Source organism: Mustela putorius, unplaced genomic scaffold, assembly GCF_011764305.1.
Source record: "Mustela putorius furo isolate JIRA1106 unplaced genomic scaffold, ASM1176430v1.1 tig00003853_pilon_pilon_pilon, whole genome shotgun sequence".
NCBI lineage: Eukaryota > Metazoa > Chordata > Mammalia > Carnivora > Mustelidae > Mustela > Mustela putorius.
The window spans coordinates 24,784,996-24,811,589 of NW_025422005.1; the positions used below are offsets into that span (position 1 = coordinate 24,784,996).

General features: G+C 51.5%; 1 protein-coding gene across 5 annotated transcripts in view; it reads right to left on the reverse strand.

The window, feature by feature from the left end:
* Positions 1–52: 52 nt before the first annotated feature.
* PHC2 (polyhomeotic homolog 2) overlaps positions 53–26,594 on the reverse strand; it is a 112,879-nt gene continuing 86,337 nt past the window's right edge. For 4 of the 5 annotated variants that reach the window (XM_013046274.2, XM_004740864.3, XM_004740863.3 and 1 more), the window contains 6 exons: positions 12,194–12,396; positions 10,469–10,598; positions 9,542–9,656; positions 5,731–5,872; positions 4,533–4,809; positions 53–1,485 (listed from right to left, as the gene is read on the reverse strand). In XM_013046274.2, the coding sequence (XP_012901728.2) occupies positions 1,331–1,485; positions 4,533–4,809; positions 5,731–5,872; positions 9,542–9,656; positions 10,469–10,598; positions 12,194–12,396 (1,022 nt within the window). In that variant the 3' untranslated portion in view covers positions 53–1,330. Of the gene's footprint in view, positions 1,486–4,532; positions 4,810–5,730; positions 5,873–9,541; positions 9,657–10,468; positions 10,599–12,193; positions 12,397–26,190; positions 26,481–26,594 lie in introns of those variants that run through there. The other variant, XM_004740869.2, reaches the window with a different exon arrangement.

The window sequence follows — 26,594 nt, forward strand, 5'->3', positions numbered from 1 at the left end:
GGAACCATCCCTCTCCTGGATCAGAAGGAGCCAGCGGAGAAAAGCAAAGAAACAGATTTTACAGATTTATTTTTAAAAAACAAAAACAAAAGGTTAAAAAAGTCCTTCATTTCCAACCCTGCCTGGGGGTGTGAGTGGGGAATAGAACAAGCTGAGAACGGTGCCCCCCCCCCCTTTCTGGGGAGAGCCCTGCTCTTCCCCCAGGAGCCTCCGAGGACAGGGAAAGTCAGAGGCAGGCCCTCGCCCTTCCTGCCCTGCCTCCTCCGCAGGTAGCTCAAACTGCTAGCAAGTTCAAGAGACCAAGAAGTGTGGAAGCGGGAGGCCCAAGGCTGCCTTCTTCACGGGAACGTCACCCCAGCTCTTCTCTGCCCTCAGACGTTCTCTGGGCCCCCACTCTGGGGCTCCCAAGGCGGCGGGCGGGTGGGCAGGCAGGCCAGGAGGCCCAGCCCGCAGCAGCTCCCATAATGCCATCTGCGGCACAGCAGGCCAGTCGGGGGCACTTCACAGTGTGGGAAGGACTTCGGAGACAGCATGCCCACTCTGGAAAGGAAAACCTCCTGATCTTCGTCGCTTTCTGATCTCGCCTCTCTGCACAGAGGCTGCCCTTCTTTTCTATTCCCCATCCTGAGGCTGAGTGGAGTCCAGGACAAAGCACTAAGTGGCTGTTTGCTACAGAACACCTGGAGATGCCAGAGGGTGGCTCTGGGCCCATCTGCCAGTCCAGGCTCCTACACAGTCATCCAGTCACACACACAGCGTTAAGGCGTCTGTGCCAGCAGGCGTGGCCAAACCGGGCCCAGCTTCTCTCTCTCCACCTGTGGAGGGTGAAGGGGGAGAACCCCTGGCTGCTTCAGAAACGGGCTGAAGGGGGAGAAGCCGGCCACGGAAGAGTTAGCCAGGCCCGGAGAGAGAAGTGGGAGAAAGGCAGGCAAGGGCTTGCAAGGCCTCGATCCAGGCCCGACAGCTGCCCTTGAAAGTAACCCAACTCAGGTTGGGAGCCCTGACCATATACCCCCTGGAAAATGGGGGACAGAGAGAGGGGAAGAGAGCGGGGCTAGAGTATTGGGACTTTGGAGGAAGCCAGTGCTATCAATATTTACAAGCATAAAGCCCCATCTTCCATGCCACCTACCTCTCTGCCCCTCCCACAGAAAGAAAGGCCCCTGAGAGCCATTGAGGGGGTGCCAAGACCTCCTCACCAGCCACGCCCCTTAGGGAGAGCCCTTCCCTCGGACTGGCCCCATATCTGGGCCCCTCAGGAATGTCTGTCTGGCTCTGCTCAGTCGGGAGGAGGAGCCCCGGGCCAGAACCCTGGCTGCGCCGGCCAGCCCTAGGAGTCCTTGAGCATGCTGATGCGGGCGTAGATCTTCAGGGCAGGCCCCAGCTTGATGTTCATAGCGCTCATCAGGTGGTCCTCCTTGAGCAGCAGCAGGGCCTGCCCGTCGATCTCCTGGGCACGGAACTCCTCTGCTATCTCCTGGCAGCCTGAGGGGGAAACGAGCACAGACAGCGTCAGTCAGAGCTACTGGTGTTCACACTTGGCACTTGCGCGCATGAGACACAGGATCTCCTCGAACCCTCCTAACCATGCCCTGAGGAAGGCTGTCTCAAGACAGGCTAAGTGACTTACGCAAGTGATCCACGCCTCTTAGTCACTCATTTCCTGGTTAGAGCCCCACTTAATGAATGGGCCCCACCCGGCAAAGCAACGAGGTGCTGTGGGAGTGACAGCTTGTGATTTCTGAGGCCCAGGTTGCAGAGGGCACGGCAGCTGCCACCTTGCTCTTCCAGGGAGTTTACTTTGGGGGAAGCCAGAGACTATGTCATGAGGACACTCAAGCAGCACTCAGAAGAGTCCCACACGGAGAGGAACAGAGGCCACTTGGCACTCTGTGCCACCTGAATGGGGCACCCCAGAACTGGGTCCTCCGGCTCCAAACCTTCAGACAACCCCAATTCTGGCTGCCATCTTGACTGAGATCTCATGAGATCCCAAGCCAGCGCTGCGCAGCATTCCTGCGCAGCATTACCCACAGAACCTGAGGTAAAGCCACGATACTCTAGGGTGACAAGTGCAGATTCTGGTTTCTGGAAGAGGGGCGCTGCCGTGACCTGGGGAGCGGTAGTGGGCAGGAGCTGGAAGGACCCTGAGGAGTGTGTCAGTGACGTGTCTGAGATACTCTGAGGGACTGGACAGAAGTCTGATGGCCTGTGAGGAGACTGGGTGAGGCTTCAGGGAAAGGAAACTATTTCTGGAAATTGGGAGAAATGGATCCTTGCTGGGAAACAGAGAAAATGTCACGACCCCGCTGCAGGTGTAACACAGCAAGTGTAATGTGCCTCACGGATAGCACTATCGAGCGGAGGAAGTTTCTAGCAGAACAGTGATGGTGCCGCCTGGCTTCTGACTGCTGCTCGCAGGAAAACGAGGACAGATGACGTAAAGGCGAAACTGATAGATGACAAGGAGCCAGGATTTGCTCAACTGAAAATCCCTGGCCTCCCCAGATAGCAAGTAATGTCAAAACTAAGAAGTCACTTCTAGGCAAAGATCAAATCCAGGACACAGATGAGAAATCATGGCCTAGAGAGGGACTGAGGGGACAACAGATCTTGCACCAAGACCGTAGAAGCTCAAAGGTGCAGCCTCAGAGAACTCTAAGGATTTTATGGGTGTGCCTCACGGATCCTGGCCACCTGACAGTAGAGCTTCAAAGACATTAAGGGCGCTGTCCCTCAGCTTCAGAAGAAACCAACATAGAGAAAGGCTTCTCCTGGAGCAATTCAGGGTATGGTTTTTGTCTAATGGAGTAAACCCCACAAGAAGCATTGGAAGCCCACGGCAATTTCAAGACAATTGTACTGTCATTGTCATAAACGCTGCTTGAACCGAAAGGGTCTGAGGTCACAGAAAATGAAGAGCAGCAGGAACAGGCCGAGAAAACTGGTCCACTCAAGGCTCAGGTTACCTTTCATGGGAAAAAAAGGAGGATTCAGAGCCTGGAAGCAAGAAGGAAAGAGGCTCACTCCCAGGCATGGAGTCCTGCTCAGGGAAACACCAACACGTGCCTGACTAGATTTCAGAACGGGGACAATGGGTGACTCCTGTATCCTCCTGCACTGTTCTCCCCTTTTTGAAGAGCATGCCTACCACAGTGATCCTACACCCATCCCACACCTTGGGTGTGTGGACGGAATGGGTAATGTCTATGCAGCTTGAGGAGCTCATCCACGCCCAGACCAGAGTGCTCTGGTGAGATCCCAGGCTTTGAATTACTGCTGCAATGGGCTGAGACTTGTGGGGTTTATGGTAGGGAGTGAGGGTGGTCTGCTCGAGGGAGGAACATGAGTCATGGGAGCCAGTGCCTGGCGAACTATGGTAACCAGCTCCAAATAAACCCGGCTTCCTTTTCATGTCCTTGTGGGCATGAACTGTGTGATACAGTAACAACATGTAGTTTCTGATTTAGATCAAAAGGACCACAGTGACTTCCACCATGCTCTCCTGGATCGCCCCCCTGTGGGGACAAGTGCCCACTATGTCCTAAGAACATGCAAACACAAGTGTCCTGAAAAGGCCCATATGGGGAGGAAGGGAGGCCTCCCAGGGACAGCCACGCCCTCCTTGAGAATCAGGGGCATGGGGCACCTTACAACAGGATCCTACAGCCCCAGGGAAGCCCTGGGCCACATCTTCATCATCAAAACCTTGTAAGAGACCCTGTGGCAGAAATGTCCAGCCAAGCCACTCCCACATTCCTGAACAACGGTTAACTGTGTGGTGATTAATTGCGGAATGTGGCAAGAGATGACTAACACCCTGAAGTGAGGGGCAGAGCCAGGATGTGAGCCCAGTTGTGTCAGACAGAGCTCTCGACCTCTGCTCCTACTCTGGTCTCTGAGTAACAGTTGTGCGCTGCCGTCCACACCCGACGTGGCCAGCAGTGGGGTGCCACCGGCAGAAACAAGAGCCGAGAAGCTCTGGGATCCCCTGAAAGCACCTGTGAATCGTGGGAGGTAGGTCTTTCAAGGTTCACTTCTAAATTCTAGGCCTCAGAACCATGTGTGCCCCCTGGCAGGGTCTGGGTGGTTCCCTCCATCGTGTCCTTCCACACTGGTGAGCCTCTGCTCCAGCCTCTCCGGGGGATTGTGTCTCCGACTGGCCGAGCCCTGCCTGCCTTACCTCTCCCAACTCGGACGTCCTCCTTGACCGACCCCCTATACTCCCACCAGACTCCTCTGGCACCCCGTCCCAGGAGAGCGCCAGGCCGGACACAAGGTCACCCCTGCAGCTCACGCAGACCCCTGCTGTGCCAGGAACAGCCACGCATCACGGCCATGGGTATTTTTTACAGCTGCATCCTGTAGCAGCACATATGCTCTTCTAGGCAGGGATCTCACTGAGTCATGTCTACAGGGCTGTTCCCAAACCCGAGTCACTGAGTCATTTCCTGGTGGTGGCAGAGTGGGCTCTCCCTCTGTCCCGGGTGGAGGTCGCTCTCCCAGTCTGGCACGGGACCCCGGGGCCTTACCTGGCAGGGAGCGGATGAATTCGTAGACGTCTTCCACATTCCACTTGGTGGGCTCGCTTGGCAGGAAGTGGTGTCCCATGCCCACCAGGTCCCGCACGTGCATATCCGGGAGCTCCAGGTCCCGCTGGCCTTGTCGCCGGCGGGAAGTGGACGAGCTGGCTGAGATGGGCGACAAGGGCTCCTCGTAGCTTGAGTTATCCGAACATCGGCTGGAGTCCTCCTGGCTGTGCGTCAGCTGCAGTGCAGCTGTGACCGAGAGGGGCACGGCGCCTGTCGGCTGCGAGCAGAGAAATTGCTGGCTTCAGGAGGAGGAATAAACCCACCAGCAGCAGGAAGACGAGCAAAGGCAGGTAGTCTCCCCCTCCTTCCTGGTCTATGACCACCCACCTCTGAATGCTTAGATCAAAACGCGTCCTCTGGGCTGTCCCCTCTGGCGTGATGCAGAGCGAGCCCCTCCCAGCACCCGTGCAAGCCCTGCACCATTCTGATCTGATTCTATCTACACCTATTGTTTCTTCTACATGTGGGGTTTTACACCAGGACTCTGGAGGTTTCAGGGTTAGGTGCTATGAAACAGCACGTGAAATTTCTGTGCACGTACGCGCTGGGTCTCAGCCTTGGTCAAATTCTTAAAGAGCTTTACAACCCAAGTGATGACAAGCAGCCAAAGCCATCAGGCTCTGACACGTCCCATGAGACTGTGGGTTCCCACCGTGCAACTTAGAGCCGGGCTACAGCATCTGTAAGGACCGCCCATGTTCCCGGGAGAGGCTGCAAGAACTCAGTGCTCAGGATTTGAGGAGGCAGCGGGGAGCAGGGCGTGAAGGGGGTGGGGCTGCCTCCTCACCTGGCACTCCGTATAAGACCCAAGGGAACGGGGACAGTCTGTCTCTTCACGGGACCGGGCGGCAGAGGTTCCACGGCCATTTCCACAGCCCCAGAAGGACGGAGGCAAACCGGAAGGGGAGGGGTGAGGAAGGAGCAAGGTCACTGATGGAGATCATCACCTCACAGGCACCCGTGGGTCTAAATGCAGGGGCCTATTGTGGGGTCTGGGAAGGGCTTGTGAGAAATGAGAACATGACGGAGCAGACTTAAGTCAGTCACAGAAAAGGAACGTGGGTATCCCTGGTCTGTTAGGGAGGGAAGCTGGTGGGGACTTGTGACAATGGAGCTTCGGGCCCTGCCAGCCGCTCACCTGCTTCTTGGTGTCCTTTGTAAGTGTCGGCAGGCTGGCTTTGCTGGCCCGACGGCGGTTGTGGGTTGTGGCTCCTGCCTTCTGCAGCTTGCTTCGGTCCGAGTGGAAAAGCCCCACTCGCTTGGTGCACCCCACGTTGTACCTGCCAGAATCAGGGAGATGGGGGAGTCAGAACAGTCACGGAGTGTGCGGGTCCCCGGCAGCATGAGGGCAGCAGGCTCTCCAGCAACAGTGGAGTCTGTCCGCCTGCTCTGTTCCCGGGTCCATCACTGACTACTAGCTGGGTGACTTTGGGCAAGCCACTGGACCTCTGAGCCTCAGTTTCCTCATCTGGAGCTAGGGATGACACGGCTCACTTTCCAAACCTGGTCTGACAAGTGTATGAGCTAATGTGTGTAGAGTGCTGGACACAAGGACTTGGGAGCACAGTAAGAACTCATGGCTGACACGTTCTACACTAAACATGACCTGTGCCAGAAAACAACTGTCCTGCTGGCAAGGACAGGTGCACCTCAGAGACACTGCGGGTTTCATTCCAGGTCAAAGCCAGTCAGATGACTGTTTCCCGGTTCACATAAAAGTAATGTTTACGTGACACTGCAGCTCATTAAGACGACAGTGGGGGTGCCTGGGTGGCTCAGTCGGTTAGGCTCTCTCAATTTCAGCTCAGGTCACGATCTCAGGGTCATGGGATTGAGCTCTGCAGCAAGTTCCGTGCTCAGTGGAGAGTCTGTTTCTCTCCCTCTCCTTTTGCCTCTCCCCTGCTTGTGTGCACACCCACGTGCGTGCCCTCTCAGTAAATAAAACTTTTATTTACTGAAACAATGAAGTTTGCTGCTCATTGGGTTCTTCTTTTAATGAAAGATTTCTCTGAAGCCTGTGATGCTGTTTGATAGCATTGGGCCCACAGGAGAACTTCTTTCAAGACTAGAGTCAATTCTCTCAAGCTCTGCTTCATCAGCTCAGTTCATTTGATTTCTAAATCCTTTGTTGTCATTTCAACAGTCTTCACCAGGAGGAGACGCCTCCTTAAGAAACCACATGTCGGGGCGCCTGGGTGGCTCAGTGGGTTGGGCCGATGCTTTTGGCTCGGGTCATGGTCTCGGGGTCCTGGGGTTGGGTCCCGTGTCAGGCTCTCTGCTCTTTGGGGAGCCTGCTTCCCTCTCTCTCTCTCTGCCTACTTGTGATCTCTGTCAAATAAATAAAATCTTAAAAAAAGAAATCACATGTCTTACTCATTCCTAAGAAGAAACTGCTCATCCATTCCGGTTTTATCAGGAGACTGCAGCCATTCAGTCACACCTTCAGGCTCCACTTCGAATTCCAGGTCTTTGGCTGTTTCCACCGCATCTACAGCTACTCCATGCCCCGCCCCCGCCCAAGTCTTGAACCCCTCACAGTCATCAACTTCTCCCAAACTCCTACTAATGCTGGCATTTTGAGCACTCTCCCTGCATCCTGAATGTTCCTAGTAGCATCTAGAATGGTGAAGCCTTTCTAGAAAGTTTCTAATGGACTCAGAACCATGTGCTCCCCGGGCAAGGTCTGTGCGGTTCCCTCCATCGCGTCCTTCCACATCAGTCTGCCCAGATCCACCAGTGGAATCTCTATTTACGGCAACGTTACAAAATGCATTTTTTGAAAAAGACTCGAAAGTCAAAACTACTCCTTGATCCATGGGCTGCACAATGGGTGACGTGTTAGCAGCACGAACGCAGCATGACCGTCATCGAGCGTCTCGACCAGAGCTCGTGGGCAGCCAGGTGCACGGTCAGTGAGCAGTAATATTCTGAAAGAAAGCTTTTTTTCCTGAGCAGTAGGTCTCAACACTGGACATAAAATACTTACTAAACCATGTTACAATGGCTGTGCAGTCACCCAGGCTTCGTGGTTCCACTGTCAGAGCACAGGCAGCACAGACTTTGCACAACTCTTAAGGGCCCTAGGATTTTCAGAACAGTAGATGAGCACTGGCTTCAACCTGAGTCACCAGCTGCGCCAGCCCCTAAAGAGAGCGTCAGTCTGTACTCCGAAGCCAGGTACTGACTTCTCCTCTCTGGCTATGAAAGTCCTGGATGGCATCTTCTTTCTAGAAGGCTGTTTCGTCTGCACTAAAATCTGTTGCTTAGCGTAGCCACCTTCATCAGTGATCTGAGCCGGATGTTCTGGAGGGCTCCCTGCGGCCTCTCCATCAGCCCCTGCTGCTTCCCCTTCCGCTTTCACGCTACGGACACGGCTTCTTTCCTTAAACTTCATGATCCACCACTGCTGGCTTCACTCTTCTTCCAGAAGCTTCCTCCCCTCTCTCCGCGTTCAAAGAACTGAAGAGAGTTAGGTCTTGCTCTGGACTGGGCTTTGGCTTAAGGGAACGTCGTGGCCAGCTGGATCACCGATCCAGACCAAACTCCATATCAACAATGAGGCTATTTTTGCTTTCTTACCACTGCTGTGTTTGCTGGAGTAGCAGTTTTTATTTCCTTCAAGAACTTTTCCTTTGCAGTCACAACTTGGCTGTTTGGTGCAAGAGGCCTCGCTTTCAGGCTGTCTCGGCTTTCAATGAGTGTTCCTCACAAAGCCTCATCATTTCTAGCTTTTGATTTAAAGTGAGAGGCGTAACACACTTTCACTTGCAACACTTAGAGGTCACCGTAGGGTTATTAATGGGCTGAATTTCAATCCTGTTGTGTCTCCAGGAACCGGGAGGCCAGAGGAGAGGGAGAGAGATCGAGGAAGAGTCCGCTGGTGGAGCCGTCAGGACACAGATGACATTTACTGATTAAATTCACTATTTTATGTAGGTGTAGTTTGTGGCACCCAAAATAATTACTATAGCAACATCAAAGACCACTGATCACAGATCACATAATATAGTAATAATGAAAAAGACTGAAATGCTACGAGAGAATGACCAAAATGTGACACAGAGACACAAAATGAGCCATTGCCTTTGGAAAATGGGGGCCAAAAGACTCGCCTGACACCTTTGACCTGTAAAAACAGCGCCATCTGCGTGCGAAGCCCAGTAACACGAGGGCCGCCCTGAGCTAGGCACAGATTCAGAGGCACCAATGCCCTCCAGCACAGGGCTGAAAGGGGCTTGATTCTGGCCGAGGCAGAGCACCTCTGTGTGGGGCTCAAGAGGTTGATATTCTCCTGAGGGCTCAGGGCTTTGGCATCCATGCCTCTTCACCCTGGTACGAAGAGCACTTGGGGCTTTTACAGTCCCATGAGTCTAACTCCCCAACCCTATGACGCTGGGCACATTTATCTACCCTTTGTGCCTCAGTTTCCCAGTGGGTGTGAAGGGGCTGGTGGTAATCCCTGCCTCGAAGTTACTCGGAAGACTAGATGACACCAGGCACACCCTCTCCCTGGTGCACAGCCTGGAAAGCGGCAGGCACTGAGGACCTGATGCTGCGCCTGACCTGGGCCTCTGGCCTACGCTGGATGAAAGTTCATAGACGGGACATCTGTACCCAGAGCAGGGGCTCTGGACGAAGCTTCTGGTGGAGGGCTTCCCCCAAGGCAATAGCTGCTAAGGGCAGGACCAGAGTACGGGTTCAGTGGGTGGGGCCCAGGAGGGACAGCCACACTAAAGCCTGCTTCCCTTCCTGCTCCCTTGAGTTCTGGGTGCCAGGACCAGGCAGATTAGGGATGCAGTGCAGCTTCCAGGCAGGTGGAGGGGACCAGAACACTGCTAAGCTACACCTGGGTGCTCCTGAGATGGACTGTCACCAAAGGGGGTAGGCCCCGAGGTGCAATCCTGAGGAGAGGGAGGGGCTGGCAGAGCCGTGGGACCAAGGCCACTTACCTCTTGGCACACGCCATGGAACAGAAGCGCTTGGAACGCTTGAACTTGTAGGCAAAGTCCACCCGGCCACAGAGCTCACACTTGAGCTTGAGGGGAGTACCCTCCTCTTTGGATTCTGGAAAGTATGGAAATTGAAGGAAGTGTAAAGAGAAGAAATTTCCACGAGACCCTGGACAGCCCCCCATGAGGCCTGCCTTTTCTGCTCATGGCCCCGTAGCGGTGGCCCGCAGTGGCGGACAAGCTTGGAAAATGCCCACCCGCTTTTGCCACTGGTTTGGGAAGGGCCGTTCCCCCCACCCTAGAAAGTACCCAGGGGTGTCTGCTGGTGACCCCTGGACACCTGACAGGATTTTTTTCCCAAGCGCTAAGAGACCGAGGCAAACACAGTGGTCAAGAATCAGCAGCCCTCTTTATGACCCTGGGAGGCTCACAGGGAACACTCCGGGTGTGCTCACATCTGGGTTTGGAATACCTTGATCTGCCTAGTGGGCTGAGGACCTGGATCAGGAACCCAGGAATTCTGTACCCTCCACAGCGACCACCGGTCAGTGGCTCAGGCTGCAAGGGCCGTCCTGGCCTGGTCACTGGGCTGCCTGAGAGCTGGGCCCTTAGGCAGCGAGAGGACCACACTCTTGCCTACGCCACTCCCACAGGAAAAGTGACTCTTGGGATCCTGTGGCTGGCTGGCGTGGGGCTGGAGGAGAGGCCGGGGACAAACAGCTCTCCAAAGGAAGCGACCTTCCCCCTTCCCTGTTTCCTAGGGATAGCGGCTGTGATGCGACCCGGAGGAACGTTTAGCAGATGGACACGTTCCTCCATGGACATCAAGAGAGGAAGGGTGTGTGGCCAGCCTGCACAGCCCTGGCTCCTCCGTGGTCAGGTGCGGCCATGCAGGAGGCCTCGGTGCTCGGGCTGGGGGATGCCTACCCTGCAGATAGGGCTCCTCCATCTCAGAGTCAGTGGTGGTGGTATGATCCTGCTGGGGAAGTTTCTCAGGCAAGAACCCCTGTGCATACTTCTTCTTGAGATTCCCCACCAGCAGGGACGAACGTCCCACCTAGAGGACAAAGTGACACGGAGGCCGTGAGGGTTAGGTGGGGGATGCTTCCTTGTTCTCCAGCCTCATCAAAATCACACATACAAAGCAGCGAGGCACAGATGCCAGCCTCTACATTGTCATCCCAAGCGTAGCAATGGCTTCAACCCAGGACCACTGGGCGGCTTAGGAAGTTGGGAAAATAGCTACTCTTCCAAATGACTAAGGGGCAGAGATGGAAGCGGCAATCAGGTCTCCCACTGGACCAGAAGGCAGCCAGGGCCTGGGGCTCACACACCACCAGCGGGAATATAGCCGAGGCCCCGCGGGAGGCAGGAGACTCAGCAACCATATGTGATTTCCTACTGTCCTCCACCGTATCGCTGCTCTACCCAAGCCAGAGGGGCAGACAGCCCCGGAGGAGTGCAGGAAAACGGGACTCCGGGCCACACAGCAAATGTCCTCCGAGGTTTCCAGGACCCTAGACTGGCTTATTCACTCTTCTGGTCCTTCCTTTGCTGCCTCTGCTCAGGCGGCTGGTGGCTATTTCTCTAGGGTGATGTGGGGGCGGTTACTCAGTCCGCAGCCGCCCTGTGGGGGGGGGGGGTTCTGGTGTTGCTCTAAGAGGCCATGCGGAAGACCCAGTCTGAGGAGGGAAGGGATGTGGCCGGGCGGGAGTTACGTCTAGCTAAGGGGTTCCTGAGAGAATTCCTCTGCCATGGGCCCTGAACCACCTTCAGAGGGCAAGTGGACAAGAACCTATTTGTGTCCTGGCATTCTGGAAAGGCAGTTCACCTGCCACTGACTAGTCAAACCGCTCATGGACCCAAAGAGTGAGCAAAAGGCAGATGGTGTCCCATGAAGATGGGACTGTCCCATGAAGGCCAGTGTGCCCCTGGCTTTGGGCTCCTCCCAGCCACAGAGCAGCGCCCCCTGTCCTCACCAACTCAAACTGCATGGGATCAGCTTGGGGTGCTTTGTTCTAACAAGCTATTTTCTTGATTCTTTTATATTTCTCTTTGGTCTTGCGCTTTCCCTGGAGACATCTGATTGTGCCCTTTCTAAAGGGCCCCTCACCCTCATTCACTCTTTTCAAGGCTCTGATTCCAGAAAAGCAGCTCAAGCTACAAATTTGTTCTCTTATCTTCATTTCAGACACATCTTGAAAATTCTACGCTATACACTTTTGTTCTCTAACTGGTTACAGTTTTGCCACGCAGAGGTTCTGGCATTCAAAACTGAACAAGGTCTCATTTCCCAAAACCTATCGTCTTGCCCCAAACACCCAATGTGAACTCTCTTCTAACTAAGGCCGGGGGGAGGTGTCACACAATACAGGGACACAGCTGAGTCTGTGTGTACACCCTTCTAACCAAGGGGCCTTGCCAATTACTCCTACTAATCACTGGTCCTTTCTGGACAATAGGAAGACACTCGATCCTAGAAAGAAAATGGCTCTGACATTCTTTTGGGAGGAAAATTAGCAAGGAAAGAGCAAACTTTACATTTTTTGGAAATTTTACATGGAAATGTAAAAATATTCTAATACACATCCAAAATATACTTCAAAAAAAAAGAAAGAAAGAAAAAAAGAGGGGAAAAGAAGTAGTCCGTACCGGGAAAGGCTCCGCCCCCTCCTGGATCACAAACCCTTCGATAACATGCGTCAGGATTTGGGGTTTCACAATGGCCTGTGGTGGTTTATTCTCACCATTCTGGGGGGCAGTGCCGGTGATGCTGGAGGCAGAATTTCCGTTCCCTGAGGTCATGCCGGGGCTGCTGAGGTCGGTCAGTGCATGAACAATGCCCTGCCCTGTCTCTGCACAAGGGAGAGTAGGAAAACACAAGCAGGGGAGGTCAGAACCGGGGCGGGACCAGCAGCAGAAAGAGGGCGGGGACTCAGCACGTGCCTGGTTTTTTCGTGGAGCCAAGCGACAATGCAAACCAAGCAGTCCCCTCCCTCAATGACCTATTTAAAAGTGGTGGGGTGGAAGGACACGCCAGCAAGGGTGACTATAATCAGCTCTGCAGCGAGGCAGCCCGTCAGCTAGCAGTATTTCTTAATTTCCCAACTGTGCTAAGAACAGTACGACCAAGTTCCACGGACAAGAATTCTCTTTGGGGAGTTAAGACCTTGGTCGATACCGATCTGGACAAACAAGGTCACCTTCAGTTCAAGGGTGAAAACGTATTTAAGGCGGTATCTACAACCAGGATGAAAAGGGGTACTAGGTATAGAGGCTTGGGATGTGACAGGGTTTTGAGGGGGGAGATGTTACACCATCTATGAAGGTCCATGGAGAATGCTTTGATTTTAAGCATCCTGTGAAATGTCAAAGTACTGAAACCCAGAGATGAATCCAAAGGGAACAAGAGGGCCGGGCCCCAAGTGAACACAGAGCTTTCTGGAGGCTGGTTATCTGGGGTCAAACGTTGCGATAAACCCAAGTTCAACGTCTCCCCCAAAACGGTCGCCAAAGGCTGTGGGGCTGCTGCTGCTGGCCCTGTGCTCTTGATCAGGCCCCTTGTCCTGTTCTCAGCTCCACACAATCTGGTCCTCAGCCAACCACGGAGTCCTTGCCTCTGTGGACAACCCTTCCTGAGGTCTCCACGCCTCTGTGGGCCTGTTGGCCTTCCTCTGAAGGACCCGATAGAGTCCTCTAAAAAGCGTGCTAAGGGGCGCGTGGGTGGCTCAGTCGGCTGAGTGCGCGACTCTTGATTTTAGCTCAGGTCATTATCTTGGGGTCGTGGGATCAAGCCCGGACTGGGCTCCACACTGGGCAGGGAGTCTCCCTGAGATACTCTCCCTCTCCCTCTGCTCCTCCCCCAACTCACGTGTGTTCTCTCTCTCTCAAATAAACAAACAAACCAAAAAACCAAAAACCCAGGTGTGCTGAGGGGCTCAGCACAGGGAACCTCCTCTTCTCCACTTGGCTGGCCCCTCTCCTGAGCTGCTCCAGGATTTAGAGGTACAAAACTTTACCTCACTTCTGCCACCCCCTCCCTGCCCCCTTCCAGGACCATTCTCTACCACCACCAACTGTGGGAGCGAGGTTGCCTGTAACCTGGAACTTCCTAAAAAAGAAAAAAGAGAAAGAAAAAGCCATTTCTTTATTGCAACAAGCCTATTAATATTAAGCATAACCCTGTGTGTGTGTTACATATTTGAAAAGTGATTTCAGTACCCAAGTTAAGTGGTTTTTGCACAAGACTTCTTATGTCGATGCTCCTATTTTCCTGTTAAAAACTGAAAATGTGGGGAGCCTGGGTGGCTCAGCGGGTTAAGCATCTCTGCCTTCAGCTCAGTTCATGATCTCAGGGTGCTGGGATGGAGCCCCACGTCAGGTTCTCTGCTCAGCAGGGAGCCTGCTTCCCCCCTCTCTCTCTGCCTGCCTCTCTGCCTACTTGTGATCTCTGTCAAATAAATAAACAAACTCTTAAAAAAAAAAACCCATACAAAAAAAACTCCCCAAAAAAACATTTCCTTAAAAAAAAAAAAAAAAGAAAAACAGAACAAAACTGAATATCCCACCAAGGAACAGGAATTCAGTGTCTGATATGGAGCATGGAGAAATAACAATAAATTAATTTTAGAAAAGGTTATAACTGGCTTGTTTTCTTACTAGTGGGTCCTAATGCTTGATAAACCAGAATAAATCTTGTTTGATGAGAAAGAATGTATGGTGATCCATGCAGTCACTCCGCAGACTTTCGTAATCCAACGGTAACTTAGAGCTGAGCAGTAGGGGAGTTAGCCAAGAGACACCAATGATGAGATTGCTTTAAATTAGTTTTTGTTTGAGACAGAGTCACACCGGCAAGTTAGAAAGATTCCTTTTGGTGTTCATAGTAATTTGGAAAAAAATTTTTGACAGCTTTGACTTTACTGTAGAGACGGAAATTTTCCTCTTTGGAATTAGTCTTTCTAATCTATAAAGGTGTTTGGCAACAAGAACAACAAAATCTTTCCTTAACTGTTCATGAATAACTAGCAGGACTGAGTCAATCAAACTGAACCAATCAAGTTAAATTTCCCTGCTTTTAAATGTTAAACATTTAAGACTGCATTTTCATGGTTACATTTTCTTTAATATAATATTTTAACTATGCAAAGAAATACATATATTACTTAAAATGATAAGTAAATGTTAAATAACAAAACTGAATATATAAATTCACATTTTATTTTTAGGTGGTGCTTATTTCCTTCTGGTAAAATATCCCCGGATTTCTCTAATGAACTATAGATTATAGAATCACAAGACTGGAAAGCCTGGTCCAACCCCTTACCAATGCTTGAACCTTCTCTATAATAATCCCACCGAGTGATTTCTGGGCATTTGTTTGAATACCTGCAATGACAAAGGAACTTAACTACCTCTCGAGTAGCTCCCTCTGTGGACCGTTCAATTAAAAAGTTCTTCTTTATTAGGAGCCAAAAACCTATCTCCTGTTCATTTCTGCCCACCCATCCCGGTCCTGTTCCTTAAGACCACGCAGAACAAGGCTAATCATATTTGTATAATGGGCAAAAGCACAGGCTTAGACCTGGCTTAAGAGACTCCTCTTTATCACTCAAGTGAATTAGGGGCAAGTCCTAGACTCTCTCTGAGCCTCGGTTTTACTAGCTGTAAAATAAGGACGATCACTATACCTCCCATACGGTGCTGGGTCCCTCCGCAGACCACAAGACAGAATCACCAGCACAGCAGTGCTAGCACACCAGGAAATGCTCAAGAAACGCTCTCGGTGCCAGAAAGCACAATGCTCGGGGCCACCGCGCATCTTCTCCTCTCTGGGCCAAGCTCCCTCTGCTGCTTCAACTATTCCTTGCACAAAAGCCTCCAAGTTCCTCATCTCCTACGTGTCCTGTTTATGTCTTTTCAAGTCCGGGACCTGGTCCTTAACTAACAGAAAAATCAAGTGCATTGATCTAAGAGACTGTGTTGGTAAGATTTTGGTTTTGTTTCCTTTAAACGCTGTCACATTCCTGACTGAGAGCACAGGAGGAGGGAATAAGTGACTCCCTTGTGTCAGTACAGAGTACCTCGGTGGAATTAATCCATTCTCCTTGAATTCTGGGATCACTCCCACCTCCGGCTTTTCATGGATATTCATCACCCAACTGCTTCTGATATCTTGTCTCCTTTTATGGGATCTCTGCATCCTGGCTTGACTCTTCTCCCTCCCCCGCACCCCCCTTCCCTCCTGTCTCAGAGCGGTGTCTATTATGTGCACTGGGGCACTGCAAGACGGGGAGACGCAGGCCTAACTCTTGAGGTCTGATTCTTTCCTTGTGCCAAACACAGGAGTGAACAGATACATTCAGTAGCTCAGAGTTGACAGAGTCGATGCTTAACTCTGGGAAGCAAGATTTTGGAATCTAAGTTTTTCAAAAAAGGATATTATTAAGCAGGAGAACAAACAAATCAATCCTTTCACCCGAACATTAGAAATTATCACTCTCCATTCTAACTGTGGGGCAGGCTGCAGAAGAAACAGAAGCCAGGGGACAGGAGGAGGGCATTTTATGAATATACAAAGGTTCGCAGTCCTCTTGGAGGCCAAGGCCCCCTCATCTGCTTTAAGAACAAAGGAGTTTGGGCTATTTCTGGAATGACCAAACACAATCTCACCCCCTGCCAAGCCCAGCATGCTGAGATTAATTTAATCTACTTCCCTGCTCTACCAGACTGCTCTGCAGCCTGCTTGAGGGAAAGCAGCTTAACAGGGAAACTTGCACAAACCTGTCCTGCCGGCTCTGAGGCCAGATAAAAGATAAAGAAAGACTTGTCTTCGGAATTCTTCCATTCTGAATTCCCTGAGGCTGGCGCGGCTGCTGGAGATTCCCACAGGTCTCAGAAGCCGTTACACACAGCTAGGTACTGGCATCTGAACGCTGGAGGCCAGGACGCCGGGAGCACGAGGGGCTCTGGGAGGGAAGGCAGGCCAAGCTTCGGTGGTGGTGGAGGTGCGGGGAGGAAGAATTTAGTCCTTCATGAAGCTGCCCACAAGGGGCTGAGGATTCAGATGAACAGGACAGTATGTTCTGGGGAAGCTATTATACTATATATGTCTCAGGCTCTAGGCTGCTTCTCAATTCTGGTCTCATTCATTGGCTCTGGCAGCAACAGAGCAACTGGCTCTGGCTGGGTAAAACAGGAAGAACCACCCAGCAGCCTGTTTGTGAGATGATCTGCTTCAGGGTAGGGTCCCTCTGCTAGGCCGAGCAAATTTCTTTAGACAAGGGTTATGTCCTGTCACCTCTGTATCCTCAGAGGCTAAACCCCATGTCCCCTACAAGATACGTACTTAATGTCTGTTATACTGGATGGTTTAGAACCCACGGTCTCCATCTGAGCAGGTTTCCTTAGTCTCAAACAGGGAACCTGGCACCATCTGAGGTTTGTAAATTACCTCTAGAGGCTGTAATGATTAGAGAGCAGTCGGGCCAGCGCCTTCTACAGCACTGGCATTTCTGGGCACCTAGTTATAAAGAACAAGAGCTATTCCTTGGCCCGTTTCTTCTCGTTAGGGTGGGGATTTCTTCAGTAAGGAGCATTAAGTTGCCCTGCAGGCTGGAGTTCTGGATTCCCTGGCCCCTTTGAAATATGTGTGCGGACTCCAGGCATCAAGAAAGGTATGATGACCGCTAGAGTCAGAGGCCGGGAGGCTCCTACAAAGACAGCTTCGCCCGCAGGACCAGCCACTAGGTGTCCAGAGAGGCTGAGCTCTCCTGCCCATTTAAGAGAGAGGCCTGGTTGGCTACAGCTCTGCAAAACCTGGGCCATTTTAGAACCAGTTCTCATGTCCTTTACATGAGCAGACAGAACAAAAATCAGGAAAAAAAAAAAAAAAAAAAAAGTAAAGAGAACAGTAAAAACAAAACAAAACAAACATCAGTTATGCTGGAATCGTGTTCAGGATGAACACTTGTGATGGTGTTTCAGATGGCCTGGCCAGTCACTGTGTCTGCTCCTAAAATAAGTCTTCCTGAAGCCCTTAGAGCAAACGGAGCTGCTCCTAGCCCCTCAGCCTGTACCACGGATTTCTTCTGTATTTTCACCAGACGAGGAGCATTTTAATTTACAAGACTTCTAACCACCCTTCCTTGACTGTAGTGGGAGTGAGACAGAGCTAATGAAGTTAATCAAGAATTTAAGGAAGCAAAGTAGGTGATAACACGGGTCATTTGCCTTGCAGCGAATCCTGCCCAACAAATGGCAGGACAAGGCTGCTTACCCAAAACAGGGCATTCTCCCCAGGCCCCCGGCTATGCAATCGCGCTCTGTGCGCCTCGGCTTAGCAGGTCCAGTCATGGGGCCAGGAGGGGGGCCAGCAGGACTCCCACAGAACCGTGCGCTCTGGAGGGAGCCCATGGGGAGCACCTGCAGCGTGCCAGCCGCTGCTGGGAAACCATGCCGGGGAGGCGGAGAGCAGCAGGCCTGTGGGGGGAGCCGAGAGAGCGGAGGGCGGGGAGGCTGCCGGTGCTCTTACACTCTCCTGGTTATATTTGGGCGCCTGAAGAAACCGGTGCCATTCTGAAAGTGAGGGAGGTAAGATATGTCATCAACGCCCGTTTGTTGGCATCCCTCCACCGCCCCAGGGGGAGGTGGGAAAGTGAAGGGGTGGTGGCGAGGAGAGAGAAAGGGCTGGGTAGAAATAGGTAGAGGGGGGACAGGGGACGAGGGAGCGAGGGAAGGAGGAGCAAAGGCTCTACCCTGGGACCCTGACTGAGTCCATCCATCAAAGAGAATCATTTGGTTCACAACCTTCTTTAAAATGCAAATAGACACCTGCGGTCGTTCACACCTGGCTGTGACCCACCCGACAGAGGAGCAGACAGCTTTCCTTCCAATCTGGGGACAGCGGGCTTGGTGGGAGGGGTGGCAGGGGTGGGAGGGGAGAGTGATTATTCTGGATCGCAGGCACGAGGGCACACAGATTTTCCAGATGAGGAAAAGAGTGCATTTTAGAACCAAGGCAAGAGTGGATGCCACATATTTGGAAGGCAGGACCTTCTAAAACATGCGCAGAAGGAGCTCTTAGTCAGGAAATAACCCGTCCCTTCCCACCCTGGGGATGTCCCCCGCGCACCAGAAGGCAGGAGGCACCAATGCCCAATGTTTTAACTTTTTCACTTCTGCTACGGAGCGAGCTGTTGGACACAGCAGAAATCCTTACCTCAAGGACACACAGCAGGTTATGGCCGTCACCATCCTGCTCCAGCAAGAGCAGCCCACTGTGACCCACCTCTCTCAGGAGGGGAAGAGCTGGCAGTGACAGGAGGGGCCCTCAGGGCACCGGGCTGAGCAGGCACAGGGGGATGAGGCTCGGGGTCCCCGCCTGGGTCCCTGTGGGGAGAGCTGGCCAGCAGAATGAAAGCCAGGCCGAGCCAGGCAGCCGCAGACCTGCTCGCCGTGTCACAGCAAAATGACCTTGTTGAGTCTGGGTTAAGAGGCTTGCAGGGCAGTCCTGCTCCTCGGCTCGGCTCTCAGCGTCTGAGCCGAGACACTCTGGGGAGGGCTTCTGGGAGGGGGCGCTCCTCCTCCTCCCCAGCAGCCATTACCATACAGCTGACTTCCCTGCCGGCTCTGAGGACACAGGCCGAGAGAGCGGCCCTTCTGACTCACCCACAGGCCCCGGCTACAGTGTACATAAGCTGAATTGTAAACAGCTGAATGTTCTCCAAGCTGCCACCCCCAGCTATGAAGGAAGGACTCAATGGAGCGAACAGCCACCCTCCCCCCACGCAGGTCCAGACAACGGGAGCACTGGGGGATTTCCAAACAGCTGCAGGAACTGCTGCCCAGCCCGCAGAGGGACGCCCTCGATAGACAGGGTCCTCGCACAATGGGACCAAGCGCAGCAGCAGCACCTGCAGGACCAAGGGGTGACTGCCCACGGGGACAGGTCGAGGCACCAGGGAACAGTGGCTAACTCTGACTACTGGGAGTCAGGAAGGGGTTCCAGACTTCTACTTGGATGGAGCCAGGCCCGTGGGATCCGCTGCTGAGGTCGGGGACTCCCAGATATTCTCCCACCATAGTTCTCTAGTAGGTGCTGGGACTTCAAAAGACAACGCGTCTGGGAACTCGCAGGAGACACCCTATACCTGAGACCTCGAGATCACAGAAGATGGAAGTCAGAGCGGCAGAGTGGAAGGAGTGCTGGCTCTGGGTCGGGGCCAGTGCCTCTGGGATCATCTTCTGCGTTCTGGTTCCACCTTTGATTTATCTGTGCTCTGAGCCTTAGTCTCCCCATCTGTAAAAATGAGGATCATCCTGCCTATGCTGCAAGGTTATGGTGAATATTAGAATTTTTATATGGAAGATGCCCGGCACTGATCTCATTTAGAAGCTGTGCAACATGGCCATTAGGATTCTGGGACCAGAAAGACCTGAGGCTTAAATCCCAGTTTGTAATCGTGGATAAGTTACCTGAGGCTTAAGTTTCCTTAGGTGTAAAACGAGTATTTAGACCTGTCTCACTCGGCCACAGTAAGGATTAAGTAAGATAATGTAGGAATGGCACAGTGGAACAGGCCGGACTTGGCCCTAGGAGGGCTAACATCACAGAAACCTGAAATATTTGGAAGCCTGCCTTAATCTCTCAGTCTCTCTCTCACAGAGCCTGGCTTCTCGTGGCTCCAGGACAGAGCAATTCTTCCATCTACCCAAATTCAGGTACCAAGTCTGCTCCTCAGACACCCTGGTCTACTCAGGGTGTCCTGTTCTCATCCTCTCGAGGTCAGGCTTCAGGAAGAAATGCTCCTTCCACTTTGACCATGGCAGCTGCGACACAGGAGAAATGTACCTGCCTCGAGGGCACACCAAATGTCTCAATTCACCTTCAACACTCATTAATCAAAACGATGAGGCAACCACCACACTCCCTTTCTAGATAGTTCTTTCGTCAAGAGTCTCAGGGTACCACACAGGGCAGAACCGCAGCAGCCAGACAAGGTGACGTGGAGCAATTTAAGAACCACCTTACCTGCAGAGCAGTATACTCATGGAACCTGCACAGCCAGGAGATAGTGCAGCCCATGAAAAGGATAGTTTAAAAGGCTGAAGATAAAATCATGGAAGATGGCTAACAGTTAAGAAAGTTAAGAAGAAAAAAAAAAGACAACTAGAAATGTTCAGTAAATTCCGTAATTATTTTCAGGTTGATGATAAGGAAAGGCCATTACAACAGGGTTGCCTGATAGGCCGCCTTGTTTTTTTTTATCAACTGCAGGAGCACTGATATTCTCAGATAAATGGGAGGAGAAGGGGGGAGGGAAGAGGAAGGAGACAGAGAAAGTGGGGGAAAAGCTAAGCCTCAGCTGTCTCACCCATATAATGGGACAGATGATACCTATCTGGCAAACCAATCCTCCCGACCATTTCTGCTTCCAGCAAACATTACCTTCCTCCTTCCTAAAACTGTTGTCTAAGTCTGCAACGATTCTGCTACTAATCAGCTGATAGAACAGATTAATACTGACCACTGGAGGCCTGAAAACACAAACTTCACTGATTTTTGTAGAAACAGTATGTGACTGGCAATAAAATTGTTTCAATTTAAAGTGTCCTTTGCTTTGATCGTTTAGATGTGTCTTACCATATAGACGGCATAAATACAGATTAAGATAGATTTGGATTGTATGGATTTAGGCCCCATATGGATGGTTGCAAACGTGCTGAAGACATCAGTAACTAGGGATAATTATATGCTATTTGAGACATAACAGCCATACAAGCAAAGCCTTAACAATAAATAACCCCCAGTGGTCAAGAGCTCTCACTTTCTTGCCAATGGTCTCAAGCCTGGTCCTCCTAACCTACTGGAGAAGAGCTGCCTATGACACAGCATCTGACAGGCATCTCCTGTTAAGAGATAAATTTCACTGCTGAGAAGAAAATCATCCAGGAACCAGATATTTGCTTTAAAGGCAGCCTTAAGGGGTGACTGGGTGGCCCAGTGGGTTAATGCTTCTGCCTTCAGCTCAGGTCATGATCCCAGGATCCTGGGATTGAGCCCCGCATAGGGCTCTCTGCTCAGTGGGGAGCCTTCTTCCTCCTCTCTCTCTCTGCCTGCTTCTCTGCCTACTTGTGATCTCTGTCAAATAAATAAATAAAATCTTAAAAAAAAAAAATGGCAGCTTTAATAGCAACCCGGGACTGTCTTCAGCATCTGGATTTATCTCAAAACTGGAAATGCCTGTTTAATAATCCTTTCTTTGGGCGCCTGGGTGGCTTAGTGGGTTAAGCTGCTGCCTTCGGCTCAGGTCATGATCTCAGGGTCCTGGGATCGAGGCCCGCATCAGGCTCTCTGCTCAGCAGGGAGCCTGCTTCCCTCTCTCTCTCTCTGCCTGCCTCTCCATCTACTTGTGATTTCTCTCTGTCAAATAAATAAATAAAATTAAAAAAAATAATAATCCTTTCTTTGATGAGTCAAAAGAAGGTGCTCTTATTTTGGACTTATCTAAACTAAAAAAAAAAAACTATTTGGAAATTGAAAGTAAAGGAAAGCACATCCTTTTTCACTAACTATAAATAATCTGGAAGGGGAAGGGAAAAAAAAAAACCCTATTAAGTTTATCATGCTGGCTGAGATGGGTCTTACGATGAATCACACAATTTACCAAATTATGTGCTATGTTTCTTACTACACTTTCTTTCTCCAAAAACTAACATTCTTAACTGTATAACTCTAGATTAACTATAAAACAGGCTATTTCTTGACTATCAATCACATTCTACTTTGTTATTGACAGGAAAAAGTTCAGAATCTGTAAGATTTTTGTCTTGGTTAAACAAATGGTTGATTATTTTCCTAACAATTCCCCAAGTGTCATAAAGTTGAACTAGGGGTGCCCTCCCTCTGGGTTTCTCAAATCAGTGGTCTGAGGCAGCTGGTAATTCAAACTGAAATTCTGAAATAAGTTAATGCTCAAAATGAAACCTACATCTGAGATTAAGTACTCTTAAACAGGCACACTTCTTTTTTAAGAGAAAACATACTCAGAATCAATCTTTAAGTGGTGACTCACATTATAGTTTAAACTATACCATAAAAACGTTTAAAATACAAATCTACATATGTTCATATATCTACCTTGCGGGGTAGGCTAGCTTTGCTTTCCACCAAACAAGGTGCCAAGTCACTCCAGGGAGTGTCATTCCTGTTACTGGTACAAAGGCCTCCTGGGGGCAGATTGCATAAGGCATCCAGTCCTCACCCTGCTTTTCCAGGGAGGGGGTGTGTGTATGGAAAACACAATAGCATCTACAACCACTTTGGTGAGATTCCTCCCAACCACACAGAGTCATCATCTTCATCTTCTAGTTGCAAAATGGCACAAAACAAGGGGGATAAATGAGAAAATATCACTTATGAAGACTCCTTATTCTCATTACCCTACTCTCCTCTCTAGTGAATGTATATTTTCAGAAGAGAACCCTTTTTAGGATGGGACCAAATCTACTTGGAGATTATATGACACTGAACAGTGAGGAGAACTTTACTATAAACTTGGAATAACACAAGAAAGATGGGGGGGGGGGGGGTTGGGAAATATCATACTGATGTGCAACAGTATTACCAGAACTGGAACCACCATCCTGGTCCCTAGTTTTTGTAATTTAAATTTTATTTTGGCTTACTGATCCACCCTAGCTGAAGGTGAAGGACTGTGATAGGAAGTGGCTGAACTTTATTGGGCAAATAGTTACCAAATGCCTCGTATGAGGTCCACAGCCCAAAGGGGGACAGAGACTTAGAGGAAGAGTTTAATAAGACTCTAAATTATCCTCTTTACACATTCATAAAAGGAAAAAAAAAAAGACATGGACTCACAGGTGGAAGTTCTTAATTCTGAGACAGTCATCATTTCTCTTTCTCTTAAACAAAAAAACCTAGGGAGGGGACAGCCTGTGTAAGAGTGAGAAAGAACACTTCAGTTTTGTAAGATCATCTATCTACTTATTCCTCTTCTCTTAGTTTATTCTCTTCCCCTTGGAAAGATCAGAATTAAAGGATCCAAAGTATCTGAGACAGGAAATGAGTAAGGCAGGAAAAAGGATGTGGTCTGAAAAAGAGTGGATTCTGGGGCTGAGCCAGAGCAAGTTAACAGGCACAGGGTCACAGATGGGGGAGGGGGCCTGGTGGCAGGAAGAGAAGTCTCAGGATCAATCAGTTTAGACTAGTAAGTCAGTGACAGAGGAGACAGGTCTGGAGAAGCATAACAACACCTTCCTAAAAGCTTATCCTCCACTGAAATGGAGAGAGACAATGGCTGATGAGTCCTACAGCTAAGAGAATCAGTATTGGGACAGAAAGATGAAGAGCCAGAGTTTCCGCCTTACTTTGAGGGAAGTGGAAGTAATATACATTGAGTATGCCTGACAAAGGTAAATTAGAAATTAAGTCAAGACGTGGAAGAGAGGTGGAAAAGGCTGGGAGGTGAGAACATGATGGAACACCAATATTCTTTAAGCATCTATCTACCGCATCTCAGTAAAAGAATAGCTTTAAAAATAAGGAGTGATAACAGGAGAGACTGCTCAAGCGAACATAGTTGGGTAACAGAAACCAACCAAGAACAACAGAAATGTACACCAAGAAACTACCTACTTTCTCAAGATCAAGGCTGGAGAAAAAAGGGCATCTATTCTTCCAGGGCGTACAGACAAGCTGGGAAACAGATCCTGGGTGGGCAGGGCACACGTGATAATGAAGAGCGCCTGGAAAGGGCAGGTGCCAAGAGAGCACCATTACCCATCTGCTGGACCCTCTGTAAAACAAGCCAGCCCCTGTGAATGAGCCAAACCAGAAACTCTGGTTCCTGCCCTGCAGGGACTGGAATTCAGGTACAGAAATAGTGGGAAACACCGTTTATCAGCTGACTCAAAAGTGTGGGTACTTCCAAATACAGATCTCCAGATACTGGGGGCTATGTGGGAAAAGCACTTTTATAGTCTCCACAATGCCTAGCGCAGTGCTTTATATGAAGCAGGAGCCTAATAAAAGTGTGTTGATGCCAAAGTGTGTGAGACCAAAACTACTTCGCTGTGCAGGTACCTTAAGATTTCCAAACAGAATCTCCTACCCTATAACCAACATGGTAAGTTACTTTCTTCCTATTTTACAGGCGAAATGATACGAAGCCCTACCTCCCTGTGACCTAAACCTAAGCCCTAATTATCAGACACTGCCACAGGTCTGCTGCCTGCGCTAGAATCAGCGATGGGGAGGGCAGAAGCAGGAGAGAAATACAGGAGCAAGAAGGCATTTCCTTGCTTCATTAGCCTGTAATTTTCAGACTCACCTAGAGATCCTGGCAGTTCCAACATTTGGGTTGACTCAGGAGGGGAAGAAAAATCCCAGGTGAATGATAATTGGATTACCCAGCTATGCCTCAGAGCCAAATGGCTGGAAAAGGCCAGGACAGCAGGGTCTGATACACTTAAAGTGACATTATATTCTAAACCAAAAATCAAGACACTCGGGCAGACAGACAATGGGATGGAATATTTCAAATTGGGGCTGTCCTAGAAAAATCGGGGACATATGGCGGATTTAGGTCGGTTGCTTATTTCACAACAAGGGATCCTCTGGGCCCAATATGCTAATGGAGGGGATTAGAGCCCTAGGATGGGAGATGTCTGAGGGGAAAGCTGTCACTGATCTGTAAACCAGGAAAAAAAAAATAGAAGAGACACTGTCTGTAGACCACACTAGAGGAAGGGGAACATTCTGGGTATGGAGTAGGGAGGAAAGGAAAGTTGGTCAGAACTGAAAGTATGTCAGTGAAATCGGTTTAAGTACTGTAGGCAGGGGTGGGGAAAGGCCAGAGGGTTGGGATGGCGGGGGTATGGCCAGTACGGACTGGGGGTATCCCCGCATACAGGAGGAGTCAGGGGCCAGGACTTCGGACTGTGGCTTCACCATTAGTTTGCAACCTGACCTTGGGGAAATTATTTCCATCTCTGCGGACTTCATTCTAAACAGAGACATCTCACAAATCCGATTTTTATGTAATGAATCCGCATTTCAGCATACTTTCATTTGGCATGGGAAAGAGAGAAAATGCTCTTCTAAAAATGGAAGACAGGACAGACACAGAACAGCTTGTCCTTCCCATCCAATTAAAAACCTCGTGAGACTGAACTAGATTAAAAACAAAACTCTCCGGCGAAGCCGCAGGCCCTCCAAGCTAGGTAGTCCCCTACCAACAGAGCGCAGCGGATGCCAGCAGCCCTGCCCCTAAACGGCCCGTCCATCCCCGGGTAAACCGCCGTCCCGGGAGGACGGGGGTGGGGTGGGGGTGGGGTTGCGGGGACCGGGGGCAAGGGCGCGGACACACACGGAAGCGTCTGGCACGCCGAGGTTGACACAGCGGCTTCCGGGGGAGTGCGGGGCAGACAGGGTCCCCGACGAGGGGGGGAGGCGCAGACACCTCCCAGGCGCCGAGAGGCCGAGAGTCGCGGGCTGGCACGGCCTGGCAGCCGAGCAGGCCGGGGCCGGGAGTGGCACCGGAGGGCGGTGCCCGGCTTCGCGTGCGACGAGCGCCGGCCGCGGGCCCCCTCCTGGCGAGAACCCCTCCCCCGCCACGGGCACTGACCTGTCCAGGGCCCGGCTGGGCCTGGCCGGGCGGGGCCTACGCAGCCCCTCGGCCGGGCGCCGCCTCGCGCGGGGTCCCGGGCCCGAGCGGGCCGCCTCCTCTCCGCCGGGAGCCTCCGAGCCGGGGCCCGGGGCTGCCGCGGCGCATCCGACCGCACCGGCCTGGCCGGCGTCAACAAAGGGCGGCGGGGGCGCGAGGCCGGGGCGGGGGCGCGGGCGGCGGCCGGATTGCGCGCGCGCGGCGGGCGCTCGAGGGCTGCAGCCGCCGCGGAGACAATGCGGCGCGTCCCGGCAGGGCTCCCGCGGCCGCCTCCGCCGGGGGCGGGGCGCGGGGGCGGGGCGGGGCCTCCGGGAGGCGGGGCGCCGGCGCGGAAGCCGGGCCGCGGGCTTCCTTTGTGCGGCCGC